Source organism: Protopterus annectens, chromosome 13.part0 (assembly GCF_019279795.1).
Source record: "Protopterus annectens isolate FY-2018-M chromosome 13.part0, PAN1.0, whole genome shotgun sequence".
NCBI lineage: Eukaryota > Metazoa > Chordata > Ceratodontiformes > Protopteridae > Protopterus > Protopterus annectens.
In genome coordinates, this window is record NC_056747.1 from 839,357,550 (window position 1) to 839,375,292 (window position 17,743).

Genomic DNA, 17,743 nt, shown 5'->3' on the forward strand with positions numbered 1-17,743 from the left:
AGTCTGTTGATGTGCCATTTCTGATATTGCTAGTAAATTGTATTTTTTCACTTTGTTCACAGAATATTGTCAGACATCTTAACAGTAAATAAATTAATACATAAGCAAGTTAAACTTATGTTAATATGGTGGACCCACTCAGATGCCCATTTGAGTTTCCTATTTTCCATTTAATTTTATTCCTTGTGGTCACTGAATAATTTCCTCATTAATGAAAATGAAAGTTCCTTACTTACGAAAGTCATTTAAACTTCAGTTTTTTATATGTGAGAAATTTGATCGAGGTTATGGGCTGCTGTTGTGTGGATTTTTTAGTTCCTTTCTTCTTTTTCTGCTGTATATTTTTGTATAGATTTCTAGAGTTTCTCTTAAATTCAGTACAAACATCATATAACCTATTTCTCTTCCCCATTTGAACTAAATACATGGTGAGACCTTGGTACTTTTAGATGCAATTATCAAAATTTATTTTCATAAAACAATTTCTTTAACTATCCTTTTGGTAGCTGTTAGACCAGAAATAGTGCATTCTCAAACTAGAACAGTGAAGCCAAGCCACGTCTGTATAAACTACAGATTAAGCACAGCCTACTGTTATCTAAATTAAGCTATATGCAAATAAAATGCCTAGCTGTTATCAAAAATGGGTTGTCTAAATGTACAGGTACTGGCAGTGTGCCCTGTCTGTTGCCTGGCAGATGGAATTTTCAGGTATCGGCTCTTTTCACCTCCTCTTTGCCACATTTTATATCCACATTTTCAAATCAGCATGAACTCTGCATGTCAGCAGTCATTTGTGTATTAGAAGGTGTTCTTGTACAGCCTATTCAGTTATTAGCAGAATTAGCCTGTATTGTAATTTGCAGAATAAAGAGGCAGATGCATATTACATAAAAATATAAGATGATAACCTGTTCACCAATATCTAACAAGGGAGTGGGTGTATGTTTTTGTATGCCGTGATGTTCTGCTAGAGTGCTATGTACTGTTTAAGCAGACTGTTGCCCCTACGTTCCTGTATGTAAAGCTGCAGGTATGGGCAGTCTCCCAGGTAGTGTTGATGTAGTGGATGTTCTGCCAATTCCTTCCTCCTTGGTTGGATGAGCTAGTGTTGGTTACTCACTGCCCTCCCCCTGTGGAAGACTTCGCCAGAGTTTGGGCTGCTGTTTGAACTGAGGCTGACTGTGACGCAGGCAAAGCCAAAACCTTTACTGCACTCCACAGATCTAACAGTTGTATATTTGACCCACAAGTTTTGACTAGAAAGGGACTGTTCTGAAGATTTTCCACTCTGAATGCTAATTTTCCCTCCTCAGGGCTGACCAGTTAGCAGTCAGAATGGAAGTGTGGGAGGGTGCCACAGATTTTGGAAGCTGGCCGGTTGTTGCATCTTGGCCAAAACACAACCCATATAGCCTAAAAGCTACAGCAGCAGTGAGGAATTCAAACATCTACTGTTATGGGTAAGGGCAACTTACTCAGCTGTATATTTCTGACAGATGCTTTGGCATATTATGTATGTGCCTTGTGATGACGAGGTAGTGCCATGAATAGAGCAGTGCATCCGTAACATATGCCAGCATACTTAGCTGGTGTTTTGCAAAGAATTTTATGTCATTTGACTATCACATTGATTTGTACAGATGCTTGTGTTAAAAATGTATTTGTAAAGTTGCTTGTATTAAAAATGTATCAACAGTGGGGTCTGCTGAACAGAAAAGAGACATGCATGTATGCCAGACAGTATTATTATAACTGATTAAATGTACATATTTTAACAGAGAATTCTGGAAGGGAAGAGGTTAATCTCAGTCCAGCTGATTTTGAAAAATAGGTTAAAAGTTAAATGGGTTGGTTTAGGCCATAAAGATTGTATCTTACGGGTCTGATTGTTGCTGGATACAAAAATATCTGGGAAAACCAGGACTAGGAATCTTACTGTATTGTCCTTAGGGGTGAACTAATTGCTAGCCTGGAAGGATGGAAGTTTTTGAAATTGTCTTATAGTTTCAGATGCTGCAACAGATCATAGCAAAGCTGTGGGTGTGTATTGTACCAGAGTCAGCTGACCAGATGTGATGTCATTCTATAACCAGCACTGAAATGATTTTTTTAGATATTAGTGAGAGATGTGATGGAACTCTCGCAGCAGCAGTTTGTCTTCCGTAACCTGACGGGAAAGATCACTCTTAGATGTCTCACACAACCAGACACTTCATCTTGCCTTGCTGTAGTAAGTAACTTAACTAGGGAACAATAAATCTGATATTGTTAATCCTCATTCATTCCTTACGTATGGGTATCAGTTCTGAGCTCGAAACCAAGCCGGCCATTTTCCAAGCTTGCATTAGCTTCAAAGTCTCGAGCTAAACTCTTACCCACAATTCCCCTCTCCCTGTTACCTCAGATTTCGTTTGCCGCGTTGCCATCCGGTCGTGTCAAGCTACTTCTCTTGAGCTTAGTACAGTCAATTGTTTAATTGCTTTACAAATTACTTTTCTGTCAGAAAAGTTAATATTTTATTGTCTCTTGCCCTCTCGCATCTAGCGTTCATATTTTCAGGTTTTCTTCTCTGTCCTTTACTTACCCTTTTTACCGCGAGGTAATTTCTCCTTACCATCGTTGGTAATCCCTTTCCTTTCTTTTTCATACCTTCGGGTACTTTCTTATACCATTGTTGGTACTTTTCTTTTTGTTAATATGGCAGATAAAAAGGGTAGTCCGGGGTTTAAGCAGTGTTCTGATTGTGGACACAAACTGCCTACTTCTGATGCACACTCTGTGTTTATTGTGTGAGAGCTTCCCATTTATCTGTTGAACCACCTTGTACTATATGTGAAAACTTTTCTAATAGGACTTTGTTAGAAAGGAAAAATAAGCTGATACTGAAGGGACTTCTAAAATCTCCCTTTTCAGAGGCTATTTCTGGGTCAGAGGTCTCAACCCCTCCTAAAGCCCATAAGAAAATGCACGTTTCTACTAAGGCTAAATCCTTGCCTTCTTCCCCGGCTGGGGACTCTCAACAACCAAACTCTAAAAAGGCTAAAATTTCGGCTCCGGAGCTCTCTGTTAGCCCCAGTGCTTTTGGTGCCCAGACCTTCGGCTCCATTAGTGATTTCGGCTCCGTCCTCTCCTGCAGCCTTCTACATATCGGCACCGAGGGGCTCCTCGGTTCAAACCTTTACCACTGTATCGGCACCGACCATTCAGTCTGCGCAGACCTTGACCGTGTCGGCTCCGAGATCTTCCTCGGAACTGAGGCCTTTATTACTGACTCCAGTTTTGTCGGTTCCAGTTTCGGCACCGACAACTACTTCGGCACCGATCCCATGACTTCTTCAGTGCAGACTACAGTAGTACAGTCTTTCTCTGCACTGTTGTCCTCGGTGCGATCAGATGAGATGGGCACTGAGTCTGCCTCTTTTGTGGACAGGCCTGTTTCTCCCACAGTCTCTGTGAGGTCCACTAGAAGTCTTTCTGAACATGATGTGTTGCATCTTGTGGACCAGGCATTCTTGGCCAGAGGTATTCCACCCCCCCAGGAACTATCCTTCCTTGGGAGGTAATCACCCATCTACAAAGACACCTTCTTATTCTCCTCCTTCATTGCCTTTGAAGTCCATGGATATAGTACAGTCTTCCCCTTCTGTGGTTCCCTTTATGGATCTCACTAAGGAACCACAGTTGCCTTCATGGCAGGAAAGTTTTGCTATGACCCAGGATGTCAGCTGTGATATGCATAGCTTACTGCTCCACAGCCTTCCAGGGACTCTGAGTCGGCAGCCTGAGCTACTTAGGGGAGGAGTGCCCCCTGTCCTTGACTTACACTCCTCTCCGGGTGGACCAGCCTTCCAACTGATGGAGAAGGCTTTTGCTGCTGCTGGTGATACTGGACTGTCTATACCTCCTCCCTCCTCTGGTACAGTGGTTTCACAAGTCGCACCTAGTGGACACTGAGTGCAAGGTCTCAGGACATATTTCCTCAGGAATCCCCTTTTCCGTTGTCTTCCCCAGCTTCTCCCACTGAGGAGGTCCACTGGAAAAGTTCATGTAAGAGGAAGCACATGGCCTCACAGAGGAGTCTCTCACCGAAGACACAAATTTCGATGAGGGGGAAGGATCCCCTCGGTCACCTTCTGAGGTATCCTTTGGTGATATCCTTGAAACAGAGAGGTGACTGGCAGTCCTCTAATCCGACCTCTGAGGAATCTGTGTTCCTGCAGGCCTTTTGCGCCCTGCCCCCTACCTCCTGGGTTACTCCACCTGCCGATAACTTGTCAAGTTCATCGTGCAGCATGCTTGGAAGGCCCTTGATACTGTTGAAGCTATTCCCCAGAGGCCTGATAAGATCTTGTCCCCTCCTGCTTCAGATCCCCATTGGTCCAAAGGTCTTCCTGTAGATGCTTTGGTGGTGGTGGCCGCAACAAAAAAGGATCTGGCAGAAGAAGAAAGCCAGACTGTCCATCCACCTAACAGAGAGTCCCGGGCCTGGACAGAATAGGGAAGCGCACCTTTGCTATCAGGTCCCTGAATTATATGGCACATTTTACCAGGCTTCAAAGGGATCTGGTCTCTGAGCTCTCTGAAACCTTGGCTGGTGCAGTGTCTGATGAGGTCCGTGACAAAGTGGCCTCTCAGCTGGCCACCATTGAGTCTATATCTAACTCCTCTATGCGATTGATATCTCGCGCATCAGAAGGAGCAGCTAAAGCGGCGGGTTCAGCTGCGGTCTTGAGACGACACACCTGGATGCGCTTGTGCAACTTCGCGGAACCTTTTAAGTCTTCCTTTCTTAATGCCCCCATTGAGCCCTCCTCGTTGTTTGGGCCCAAAGTTAAAAGCACACTGGCTAGATGTGAATAAGACGGTAAGACCCTTTCTGCCATAGGTGTCTGTTATTCTTCCCCTCAACATGCTTTCTCCCGAAACCAAAAGAGTGGGAAGATATGGTTCAAGAAATCTCAGGGACCTTTCCGTGATACACAGGCCGAGTTCTCCCCCAGACAGAGGGGGAAACTCACAGGGAAGACGCTTATTTTGGGGCAGAGGGGGGGACCGCATAACCAGGGTTCCAGGGATTATTTCCCTGGTCAGTCCTACCAGTGCTCCTGAAGAGCGGCCCAACTCCTTTCCTCTAGAGGTGGTTGGGGGACGTTTCTCCTTGTACCCTTCTGCCTGGCTAACCACCACCACCGATTCTTGGGTACAAAGGATCATAACCATAGGTTATCATATCCCCTTCGATCTTTGTCCCGTCCCATCAAAAAATCTTCCCAACGTTCCACCCAGTCAAAGGGAAGAAGCAGCACTACAGATAGAAAAGCTGCTAGGAAAAAGAGTCATCCAAATAGTCCCTCCAGACCAGATAGGATCCGGATTCTACTCAAGACTAGTTTTGGTGCCAAAGAAAACCGGGGACTGGAGACCAATTTTGGATCTTAGTGTATTGAACAAGTTTGTGAGAGTACAAAATTTCCGGATGGTCACTATACAGTCTGTCCTCCTGCTTTTGGAAAAAGACGACTGGATGTGCTCTATAGATCTTCAAGATGCGTGCTACCACATAAAGGTGGACAGGCCATCAAGAACATTTCTGCGCTTCTGTGCGGGAGCCAGTCACAACCAGTTCAGAGTACTGCCCTTTGGAGACTCTACATCCCCACGAGTGTTCACAAATTGCATGGCAGTTGTCACAGCTCAATTGCGACTTCAAGGATTCCAGGTGTTTCCATACCTAGATGACTGTCTTATTTCCGCCCCCACCAGACATCTACTGGTAAAAGCCCTGGCATACTCTCTCCTTACTGCTCAAAGGCTAGGCATAACCATAAACTGGCAGAAATCCAATCTCACCCCATCTCAGTCGACAGAATTCATAGGGGTTATCTTGGACACAAAAAACTGCAGTGCAGCTGTTCCAGAGCACAGAATTTTAAGGATAAAGCAACAACTAATTCCATTCCTTTCAAAGGAAAAATCCACGGTTCACTCGTTTCTACAGCTGTTAGGTTCCATGGCAGCCTCCATCACCATTGTTCCCCTGGCCAGGTTTCACATGAGGCTTCTGCAATGGCTACTGCTCACCCAATGGTATCCCTTTTCAGCATCCTCTTTCAGCCATGATTCGAGTAACCCACAGGTGTAAACAGAATTTAAATTGGTGGATGACACACAATCACTCTCAATGGTCTCGCCCTTTTCCCCCCAGCAACCCAAGGCCACAGTGACCATGGACGCCTCCCTGATGGGGTGGGTGGGGGGGCTATGTCAGGGACAGACAGTCCAAGGCACTTGGTCCCAACCGGAGGTCCATCTGCATATAGATGTTCTAGAGCTGAGGGTGGTGCTTCTGGCATTGCAAGCATTCCATCCCCTGCTGCCGTCTGGGCCAATTGTGATTCAGACAACATGGCGGTGGTCTGGCACATCAACAAGCAAGGTGGAACCAAATCTTACCCCATTTGTCGAGAGGCCATGAGGATATGGCAATGGGCAATGGCTAACAACCGTTTTCTTCTAACAACGTACATTCCTGGGAGTTCCAACGTGATAGCAGACAGACTTAGCAGGTGCATTCTTCAACCTCATGAGTGGTCCCTGAATCCCTTGATAGCGGCAGAGATCTTCCACCACTGGGGCTGTCTTTCTGCGACCTCTTTGCATCCCCGGCCAACTACAAATGCAGCAACTACTTCGCCCTGATTCCCCCTCTGGGACAGACACCCAGGGATGCTCTAGTCCACGATTGGCCCTCGGGTCTTCTCTACGCATTTCCGCCCTTTCCTCTCATTCCCCAGTTTCTGAAGGAAAGCCTGGCGGTTGAAGAGCAAGGTAATCCTCATAGCACCATATTGGCCACGACAGATTTGGTTCCCATTCCTTTGGCCTCACCTACTAGATCGACCACGGATCCTCCATCCAGTCCCGGAGTTGATCTTACACCCACAGAACCTTATTCATACCAACCTGAACAGCTTGAAGCTAACGGCTTGGCTACTCCAATTCCCTTGATTGCCAGGCAGAATGATTTTTCTTTACCAGTACATGATATTCTCATTGCTTCTCATAAGTCCTCCACTAGAATTACTTATCTGAGCAAGTGGAAAAGATTTACCTGTTGGCTGAAAGATAAACAAGTAGACCCCTTTTCAGCACCAGTATCGATAATACTAGACTATCTGGCCGACCTGTTTCAATCAAGTCTATCGGCCTCTACCATTAGAGTTCATTTGACTGCAATTTCTAATTTTCATGAGGGTGTCCAAGATTCCTCTCTTGTGTCCCATAAATTGTGCAAGACCTTCATAAAAGGTGTGAATCATCTGAAGCCACCTTTTAATGAACCTATTCAACCATGGGATTTATCATTAGTTCTGCAACCTCTGACAGTGGCACCTTTTGAACCAGCCTCTTCTTGCGACTTCAAGTATTTGTCATGGAAAACCTTGTTTTTGGTCGTTATTACTTCTGCCAGACACATTTCTGAACTTCAAGCTTTATGTATCAAGAGTCCATACTTGATTTTTCATAGAGATAGAGTGTCTCTGAGAACTAATCCGTCATTTCTGCCTAAAGTGATCTCTGAAATGTCCATTAATCAAGCCATTGAATTGCCAGTTTTCTTTCCCAACCATTCAAACAGAGGAGAGTATTGCCTACATACCTTTGATATTCACAGGCAAATCCGTTTTTACCTGAACAGGACTAAACCCTTTCATAAATCTGACCAGTTATTTTTGGCCTTTTCTTGACCTTGATTAGGATCTGGTGTTGCTAAGGTCACATTAGCTAGATGGTTGAAGGACTGTGTGACCTTTATTTACACACAACGTAACATTTCGTTGCCTACTACCATGAAAGCTCATTCAACAAGGTCGGTGGCAACTTCTGCTGCCTTCCATGCCAGAGCTTCTTTACATGACATCTGTGCAGCTGCAACTTGGGCTACACCTCATACTTTCATCAATCATTGCAAATTGGATTTGGCCTCCAGGGGAAGAGCATCTTTCGGTTCTATGGTACTCAGTAATGTCCTTCCATGAAAGCCTTCCAGGAATAGAGGTAGCTGGGGACTCTATCCCATACGTAAGGAATGAACGAAGATTAACAATATCAGATAAAGAAGTTATGTCTTACCATAACGTTCCATCTGTATTGTTGATCCTCGTTCAGTCATTACGACCCTCCCTCCTTCCCCCTCCTGTGGTTTCAAGTGGATCTCACCATCCAGTTCTCCTAGGTTATTTGACCAGAGGTAGCCTCTACCTTTTTTAACTTGCAAACTCAATCTGATGTAATAGGGAGAGGGGAATTGTGGGTAAGAGTTTAGCTCAAGAGTTTGAAGCTGACGCGAGTTTGGAAAATGGCCAGCTCAGTTCCGAGCTCAGAACCGATACCCATTCATAATGACTGAACGAGGATCGACAATACAGATGGAACGTTATAGTAAGACATAACTTCTTTTTCTTTAGTCAGTCAGGAAAATATAGTAAGATTATTTAAATATTGTTTTCTGCATCTGTGTGAATCTATCCAACTGTGTTATTTTTTATATCCCCTGTGATTTGAAACTCTGTTTTTTATTGTAACTAGATATTCAATATTGTCATGTTTTCTATTTTATTATTTATTATTAAATATTTCTATGCCTTTCATTGTAGCTGGTCTTTTAGAGAATATCTTTAACATCTTAAGAGTACCTATGCTTATTTTAGTGACACTGTGGCCTCTCCTGAAAGCCTTGCTGCATTGGTCCAACACTCCAATTTGTATTAGTATTAATTTTACTCAACATAATTGGGTACCGTTGTAAGAGCCTTAGAGTAGCTGACTGGTGGTAGGATGATAATTACCTTATAGTCTGGGCAGAGGAAGCACAGCTGCTAAATCTGTGCCAGCCTTTCCCAGGTGTGTGTGTGTGTATGTTTGTGTGAAAATCAAATATCCAAGTGTGTGTGTCAGCTACTTGGAACAGGGACACAGAGCTCCAGAGTGGTCAGTGTGGAGTCTTGTTTGGGACCTGGAGAGAGAAAGAGAATCCATCCTCAGGTCTGGATTGTACTCCCTGCGTGCTTTTAAGGGAGGTTGTGCTTAGTGCAGAGAGCTGCATCTGAAAATACCGTGTTTATCCATTTTTGTTCCTAGTGCCTGTCCCTCACTGGTGAGGATTGAGGCTCCTTGATTACTAGTACAGTGTAAGGACTGTCATATATTGCTCCTATACCTGTGCCATCAATTGCATTGACAGGTCCTTTGCTGGGAGTTTGCTTCCTCCTTTTTTATTCTAGCATTCCTTGCTAACAACTTCTTCAGTTCTGCTTACCATTCTTGCTGACTTCATTTATTTAAGCCGATTAAATATAGATATAGAGTAGCAAACAAGTACCTTTGCTTATCTGCTACATACGTATATATTTTTTCTAATAACATCATTGACAGCTTCGTTAGTGTTTACCTCCTTTTTCACTATATGTATTTTGCACCTCTCAGAACTTGCAATTAGTAGCCAGCAGATTTATACACATTTTATTTTGTTTTTTTCTTTCACAGTTCTGTATTAAACTATACTTAGCTCTGCTGGATTCTGTTTTTTTTTTTTTTTTTAAGTAAACAACAGTAAATGCTATAATCATGAAATAAATTCTGATGTCTTTCAAATTACTTACCCATTCTGGACAAGTTACTTAGATATTTTTATTAATTGTGCAGACTGTGTAATAAAAAAAGATGGTCTTATACAGTACATTTAAGGCTGTTTTCCTTTTTGCTGTAGTTCCAACTGAAAAGGGTGCAACAGGACTAAGTAATTTAGGAAACACGTGTTTCATGAATTCCAGTATTCAGTGCGTTAGTAATACACAGCCACTGACGCAGTACTTCATCTCAGGGGGACACCTTTATGAATTGAACAGGTAAGTCATAAATGCATTATGTTGTTGTTTCACCTGAACAGTTGCTTACCAGAACTAGAGCACTGGTCGACTGGTCAACTCTTTTGTTATACTGTAATGGGTGCACCATACTGCATCCTTTGTAGACTACCCTGATATGCTTGCTTTTCTTTTATTTGGTAACCAGATAAGGCCTGTTAAGCCTAGGTAGCTGTTTTTGGATGCACTCTGAGATTACTGATATGGTTAATTGGCTTGTTTATGGTTGCACAACATACAAAAGAAGAGTTGAGGCACTCATGTTTAGGGCTACAGCATGAAGCTTGTTAGTAGCTTATAGCCTTAACCTGTTATACTTTACTGGTAGATGCACGTGCAGTTATGATGGAGGCATTCATAGGATTAAAGGAATTACAAGGTAAGTGAGCCTCAAGGCTATTTCTTCCTTGCCAATACCCACCCTTAGGCCTTACCTCCTATTTCAAGGAAGACAAGGCCAGTTATACCAGAAACTAATTTATGAATATCCATCTAGCTCTCCAGCTCCTTTTTAAAGGCAAATGGTGCATCATACTTCTTAACTTAGAGAGGGAGTTTGTTCCAGAGAAAGGAAAGGTGCTGTATGATGTATCTGCCCCTCTTCATCGTCTTATTTAGTTGTCGGAGTAGATTTAGATCACTGGCCCTAGAGATTGCTGGATTTTGATTTGTTGAGGTTATAAGAGTTAATGGACTGCTGCATCCCTTATAGCCTTGTAAGCAAGGCACATAACTCCCCTAAAGAGTCTACATGAAACTGACTATAGGGATAAAGCCTCCATGCTTTTTTTTAATAGTACAAATCTTTTAGGCCTCTGATCTTTTTTTTGTTACAAACCTATGGGGTCTTTCCAATTGGTTGATATGTGAAGTAAGGTACATGCCAAAGGAGGCATTGTACTCAGTGATGGGTATAATTAAAACAGAGTCCATGGAGCTGACAACTTTTTTATCTGTATGAAATATCTTTTGCTGTGAGATGTGCAAGGTAAAAAGATTTCTCTACCACAGCCTCAATGTGCTGGTCAGTGTAAGGGAGCTGTCCACCAATATGCTCAGGTCTCTCATGACCTCTTCATTTTGAAGTGGCATGTTATCTATGCCGTATGTGTAAGCTAGGGTGTGAGCCCATTTTTAATTTGTCAGCTATTGACAAACATGTGCTCATGCTGGAGTGCATTATGTCAGAGGGAGACATAACAACTCCCTGCTTACAAAATCATCTGAATTTCTTTAACCAAATATCCCCTTTTGATAAGTTGAGATCTGAGAAGTAGATGCCGGCCAGCAGAGTGCCCAGCACAGATCCCTATGGAACTCCAGTGGCTACCCTCATACTCTCAGAGATTGCACCCCCTACTCTTACTGTGTGAATCCTATCTGTAAGCCAAGTGGATATCCTCCTGTCTAGCCTTAACAAAGCCAACCTGCTAGGGTTTGAGTCTGATAAGATGCTTGATATTATAGCTAATTAGGTCAATTATGATGTGTTCCATGACTTTGCATATAAAACTCATTAGACTGATGGGTCTGAAATTCCCCAGGTTTGTGGTAGAGCATTGCAACAGACGTGCACCAGTCCTTTGTGACAAAATCAGTTGCTAGACTCGAGATGAGGAGTGTGCCCAATAATGCTTGCTTTGTGCTATTAATTAGACAAATGGACATGTTATCAGTCCTCATGGATGAAGTAGTTTTCGTTTTGGAAAGTACCTTCATTGCATGCTCTTTTGTAATGGTTGACAACTTGATTCCATTGGGGTAATTGGGTTTGGAATAGATGTCTGTGGGGTGAAGTTTGCACTGAATTTATTAACCAGTTTTATTGACATTATCTACTAGATCAGAATAGTTAGTAACCATTATGAGTAAACTCAGAGCAATGTTGGGTGTCACTTCTTATTTTTCTGTCATAACTTAGGAAGAATTTGTAGTTATTTTTGGCTACTGTAGGTAGTCTTAAGATCATAGGATGCTTCTGTTTTTCTTGCATCCTTTTTTAGTTTCTTATCTAGCTATTTGATGTTTCTCTTAATTTTGGGGTTATTGGTTCTGCTATAAAGGTTCCTTAGTTTTATTGCATAGTTTATTATTGCTCGAGGACCACCACATTTGTTTGATTTCAGACCTCTCCATTGGATTGGATCTAGTTGGGACAGCCAATTTAGTACATATCTCCAGGTACAAGTAAACTTTTCTGTATAACCCTTTGGAATATTAACATTATGGGTAATACCCTTGTATTCAAATTTAGAAACTCATAGAATTTGTAGGAGATTTGTGTGTTTTGAATTCCTTGATTTCTGTTGTATTTGTTTCTGTTGGCTTGGAGATTTTGTTAGAAAAGATTACTAGTTTGTGGGCTGATTTGACCCATGAGGGGGATACTTTGAGGATGGTACATAGTTAGTAAGTTTGTTCTGATTAGATCAAGTGTTTTCTGTTCTGTAGTAGGTTCATTAACAAGCTTGTCAAGGAAGTTTTTGTTTATAAAGTTTAAGAATTTTTTAACGTATTCTATGTTGATGGTACAAGTCCCCCAATTAGTCAATGGGTAGTTAAAATCATGTAGGATAGCAGCTTTCCTACTTATGGAGAGTTCATCCAGAATATTTAGGAATGTTATGTGATTTTCTTGAGACATGGAGAGGATTCTTTAGCACTGTGAACTAAAATCTGATCTTATTTAGTGTGATTTGAATCTCTATCAGTTCTGTTTGGTGGTCTGTAGATATCTATCTGAAGGTAATGTAAACTCTAACAAATACAGATATGCCACCACAGTTTTCATCAGGTCTAAACAAGTGGTAGACATAAAATCCAGGTAATAAGGGAGTGCTGCCTGAGCACTTACATCAAGTTTCTGTAGCAACACAAATGTGTTCCAAGTGCAGAAGGGCCTCAAAGTCCAAAGTTTGTTGTTTAGATTTTTAGCATCAAGTAGAACCACCTTGATATGATCCAGTGGTTGATTTGTTTTTTTTAGTTAGGTTGAGAGATTCATCAGCAGGATGTTGCCTAAAAAGGTACAATGAAGGCTGCAAAATCTTTCATCAGTATGTGGATGCCTTAGAATGAAAAGTGCTGACCATCCCTTGCTGCCATCCCTGGTGAAGCAATAACAGTTGTCCAGCATATCTCATTCCATGCTGACTCTTACTAGATTCCCCTAGGATGACACCATGTGCTTAGCCATTTGTTAAAGCCAGTCTTTTTTTATACCTTGATATCGCTTTGGTGATGGAAAGATTCCACTCAATACTAGAGTATTTCCTGCCTTTGTGACATGCATGGAAAGCTCTGTCACGTCTTTTTATATCCCTCGGGGTTTTGCTGTCCAGGTTGTTCACCACAACAGGGGCCACAACCATGCCATAGTCTTAGTTGTCTGTTTAAGGGTCCTGATGACCCTTGTAGTGTCAGTAATCTTGGCTCCTGAGAGGCCTCTCACTGTCACCCTGTTTTTGTCTGGTCTCTTGAGTATAGAATCCACATGCCCAACTGTGGAATCACCAGTCACTAATACATTTCTATTTGTGTTAGAAGATTGCACATCTGTAATGGTCTGGAATGTGCAGTTTCCTGGTGAGCCACAGCTATGCTGTCACTAATTGATGTTGCATTGCTTAGTTTATGCTGAGACTTGTACCTACTAGTCCATTGTGGCTTGGGTAAGGATTTTTTGTCTCCCTATTGAAATACTGAATGCTAGCAGGTCCCGACATTTCAAATGGTTACCAATTTATTTTAGATGTTCATCGTGCATACAGCTGCAGTCATAACAGATGGGTTATCCTGCCGTCAGGCGGGTCCTCGATCGGCCGAATTCCAAAGTCTAGGTCCGGCGTCGGTTGTCGTCGCTTCTTCCCTGACGTCAGTGCGGCAGGGGTATAAAAACCAGCCGGCGCCATCTTCTTCAGTCTTTCTTGCCGCGCGGTGCCCGAAGCAGAAGCAGTTCGCAAGTGCCGGTCAGCCAGCTCCTGAGATTTACGAAAATATTTCAGCCGAAGTCTTCTTGAAAGCTAAGTACCCCGTTGGGGAAACTTTTCTTGCCTCAGTCCGATGTCAGACAAAGTTAATAATTGCATTTCATGTGGGAAGCAAATACCGCATAAGGATTTCCACTCTTTCTGTATTCCTTGCTTAGGCCCAGACCACGATGTCTCGGCCTGCCGTTTTTGTGCTAGATTCAACAAATGCACTATTAAGCGTCGGGCGGAGTCCGCCCTTCACTATTTTGGTAAAAAATTTAATTATATTATGTCGTCGGATACTCCGACTCCAGTTTTGAGTAAAAGACGCAAAGATAAGGACCGACATACGAGGTCCGCGACTTCTACTGACACCATGCTAAGGCCGACTACCGGTTCTCTGATTCTCAGCGAGGCGCCTACGCAGCCCCTGAGTACCAATGACACTTCATTACCGGTGTCTTCAGTACCCGAGGTAGCAGGCTCCTCGGTCCCCATTCCAACTACAGATACCGACGCCACTCTTGGCGGGGAAACTCAGAGTTTAGACAGGCCTGCCATTTCTCAAGGTGTCTTCAGGCCTTCCTCCTTCTCTATTAAAGCTTTCACAAAATCTAAAGCAGCCATGAAAACTAAAAAACAGGAACCTCAGACCCCCCACTCAAGGCCCCATGCCCAAAAAACAGATGCTCAAAATGGCTGAGGATTTGATTACCCTTATCAGGGGTTCTCAAGCCCCCTCGGACAAAAGGCCCAGATTAGAGGAAGACTACCCTTCCTCAGATCAAGCCTGTATTACCTCTGAACATTCTGAGGACCAGGACTATACCTATTCTCCATTTGAAGACTCTGATGCAGAGGAGTCTATTCCCTCGGTCTCCCCCCCTGAGGACTACTCTTTTGGGGAAACCCTACATACTTTGAGGGAACACTTTCACTGGGAAGGCCAAGATTACTCAAGATTCCAAGAAAAGGCTCAGGGATTTTCTCTTGCTCCCCCAGCATAGGCCCCTGGCTATCCCTCCTGTTTTAGATATATTAGATGATGTGTACACAGAAGCCAGCCTCAACCCAGATTCTTTACCTCCAGCTCCTGTTAAACCAGACAGGTATTACCGGGTTCCTGATTCACACCAGTTCCTATACAAAGCCATACTGCTGACCCAGAAACTATTTCACAGGGTCCCAAGGGAATTAAGGCCTCTACTGCTAAAAACCCATTACCTTCAGAGAGAGAGTCCAGAGCTTTAGAAAGGTGGGGGAAAAAGGTGTATACCTCGGCCACTTTAACCATGAGGGCATTAAACTGTCAGTTCCATATGTTAAAGTATCAACAGTTTTTGTTATCTCAGTTGAAAAGCAAAATGACACAACCAGAACAACCAGATTTAAAAGAGTTGCAGGATTTGTTGCATGGTGCAGAGCAAGTGGGTAAACATACCTTGCAGTGTGGTTTTGATGCTTTAGAGGCCTCATGTAGAGCTGCTGTTACAGGGTCTGTCATATGTAGACATGCTTGGCTCAGAGCAAGCCTTACCAGATCATGTCAAAGCTAAATTACTAGATGCACCTCTTCAAAAAGATGTATTGTTTGATGTTAAAGCTGAGGGAGGTACTAAAGAAAATGGAGGAAAAAGCCAGATCAATGCAAACAGTGAAAGATTTCCTGCAGGTACAACCTCCACATTTCAGCAGAAACTGGCCTTCAAAAAATTGGTCCTTTCCAGCCACGGACAGACCTCAAAGAGGCAGATACAGACACCCGAGGGGTAGAGGGCAACCTCAAGGATCATTCAGAGGCAGACAATGGCAAGCACCAACCCCTAGAGGTGGAGAAGATAGATCACAGTCATTCAGAAAGCAGACACAATGACTTCCCCCTTTACCTGCCAAGCAAAGCTTTAATGGCAGCACCTTTGGGCGGAAAACTGGCATTATTCTCAAAAAATTGGCATATTGTCACAAAAGACAAATGGATTCTGGACATTATAGACAGAGGCTACAGATTCCACTTTCACACCCTTCCAAAAATGAGAGGCATGCCAAACCTGCCACAAAATCAAAGGGCAGAGAGCCACGGACAGACCTCAAAGAGGCAGATACAGACGCCCGAGGGGTAGAGGGCAACCTCAAGGATCATTCAGAGGCAGACAATGGCAAGCACCAACCCCTAGAGGTGGAGAAGATAGATCACAGTCATTCAGAAAGCAGACACAATGACTTCCCCCTTTACCTGCCAAGCAAAGCTTTAATGGCAGCACCTTTGAGCGGAAAACTGGCATTATTCTCAAAAAATTGGCATATTGTCACAAAAGACAAATGGATTCTGGACATTATAGACAGAGGCTACAGATTCCACTTTCACACCCTTCCAAAAATGAGAGGCATGCCAAACCTGCCACAAAATCAAAGGGCAGAGGCACAAAAACAAATTTCAGCTCTCATGGACATGAAAGCTATTCAAGAGGTACCTGCAAAAGAACAAGGTCAAGGGTTTTATTCCAGACTATTCCTGGTACCAAAGAAAGACAAAGATTGGAGACCTATTTTAGACCTATCCATCCTAAACACATATTTACAGGTACCAAAATTCAAGATGCTCACATTACAGCAGCTTCTTCCCATGCTGGGCAAGGAGTCTTGGCTGGTAACATTGGACCACAAGGAGGCATACCTGCATGTCCCTATCAGACAAGATTGCAGAAGATACCTCAGATTTCTTGCAGGTTCAACCCATTATCAATTCTCTGCATTGCCCTTTGGCTTATCTACTGCGCCCAGAGTGTTTACGAAATGCCTGGCATCAGTAATTGCCTTCTGCAGACTTCAAGGAATACAAATATACCCATATCTGGACGACTGCCTGATCCAAGCGGACAGCAAGGACATACTACTGAAACACCTGGCGTTTGTAATAAAACTGTTGAACTTTCTGGGATACACAGTCAACAAAAAGAAATCAAAACTAATACCATCTCAAAAAATAATTTTCCTGGGTGCCAGCTTGAATACAACCACCCAGATGGCCTACCTCACGCCAGACAAACAAGGGCAACTATCTCAATACTTCAGCAAAATGGCAACCTTCAACAGGCTGACTGCAAGGAAAGTCCTGCAGGCTCTGGGATTCATGGCATCTTGCATCCTTCTGATCCCATGTGCAAAGCTGCATATGAGGAAACTTCAATGGTACCTAAAAAACTTATGGTCTCAACACAGCCACAGTTTGGAAACAATTATACTACTCATTCCATGTCTTCAAAAGGAATTTCTGTGGTGGGCTCAAGCATGCCAAAGAAACATAGGTCTCCCTTTCTGCGTACCTCAAGTAACTCAAATCATCACAACAGACGCCTCGGACTATGCCTGGGGGGCACACACGACAGATCAGTGCATTCAGGGAAAATGGTCCCAAAAAGAGAAGCACCTACACATCAACCAAAAGGAAATGCTAGCAGTGCAAAATGCTATTATGGCCTTCAAAGACCTACTGCATCCAGGCCAGCTATTGATAAGGACAGACAACACCACAGTGATGTGGTACATAAACAAACAGGGGGGAACTCATTCATATCCCCTGTGCAGACTAGCCATGACCCTATGGAACACAGCTCTGGAATTGCAAATCCAACTTCAGGCACAATTCCTGCCAGGAAGGAAAACACACTGGCAGACAGCCTAAGCAGAAATATGACAGATCCACACGAATGGAAGTTGCATCCTCAAGTTTTCGCAAAGATAACTCAGGCATGGGGACAGCCAGACATAGATCTCTTTGCTACCCACAGAAATTACCAATTGAAAAAATTTTGTTCAAGGACCTATCATCCACAGGCCTGGAAA

At 43.2% G+C, this 17,743-nt stretch overlaps 1 protein-coding gene across 2 annotated transcripts in view; it reads left to right on the forward strand.

Moving 5' to 3' along the window:
- USP32 (ubiquitin specific peptidase 32) overlaps positions 1-17,743 on the forward strand; it is a 3,310,274-nt gene that overhangs the window by 2,147,426 nt on the left and 1,145,105 nt on the right. For both annotated transcript variants that reach the window (XM_044054559.1, XM_044054560.1), the window contains exon 20: positions 9,773-9,911. In XM_044054559.1, coding sequence (XP_043910494.1) covers positions 9,773-9,911 — 139 coding nt within the window. The remainder of the gene's footprint in view (positions 1-9,772; positions 9,912-17,743) is intronic.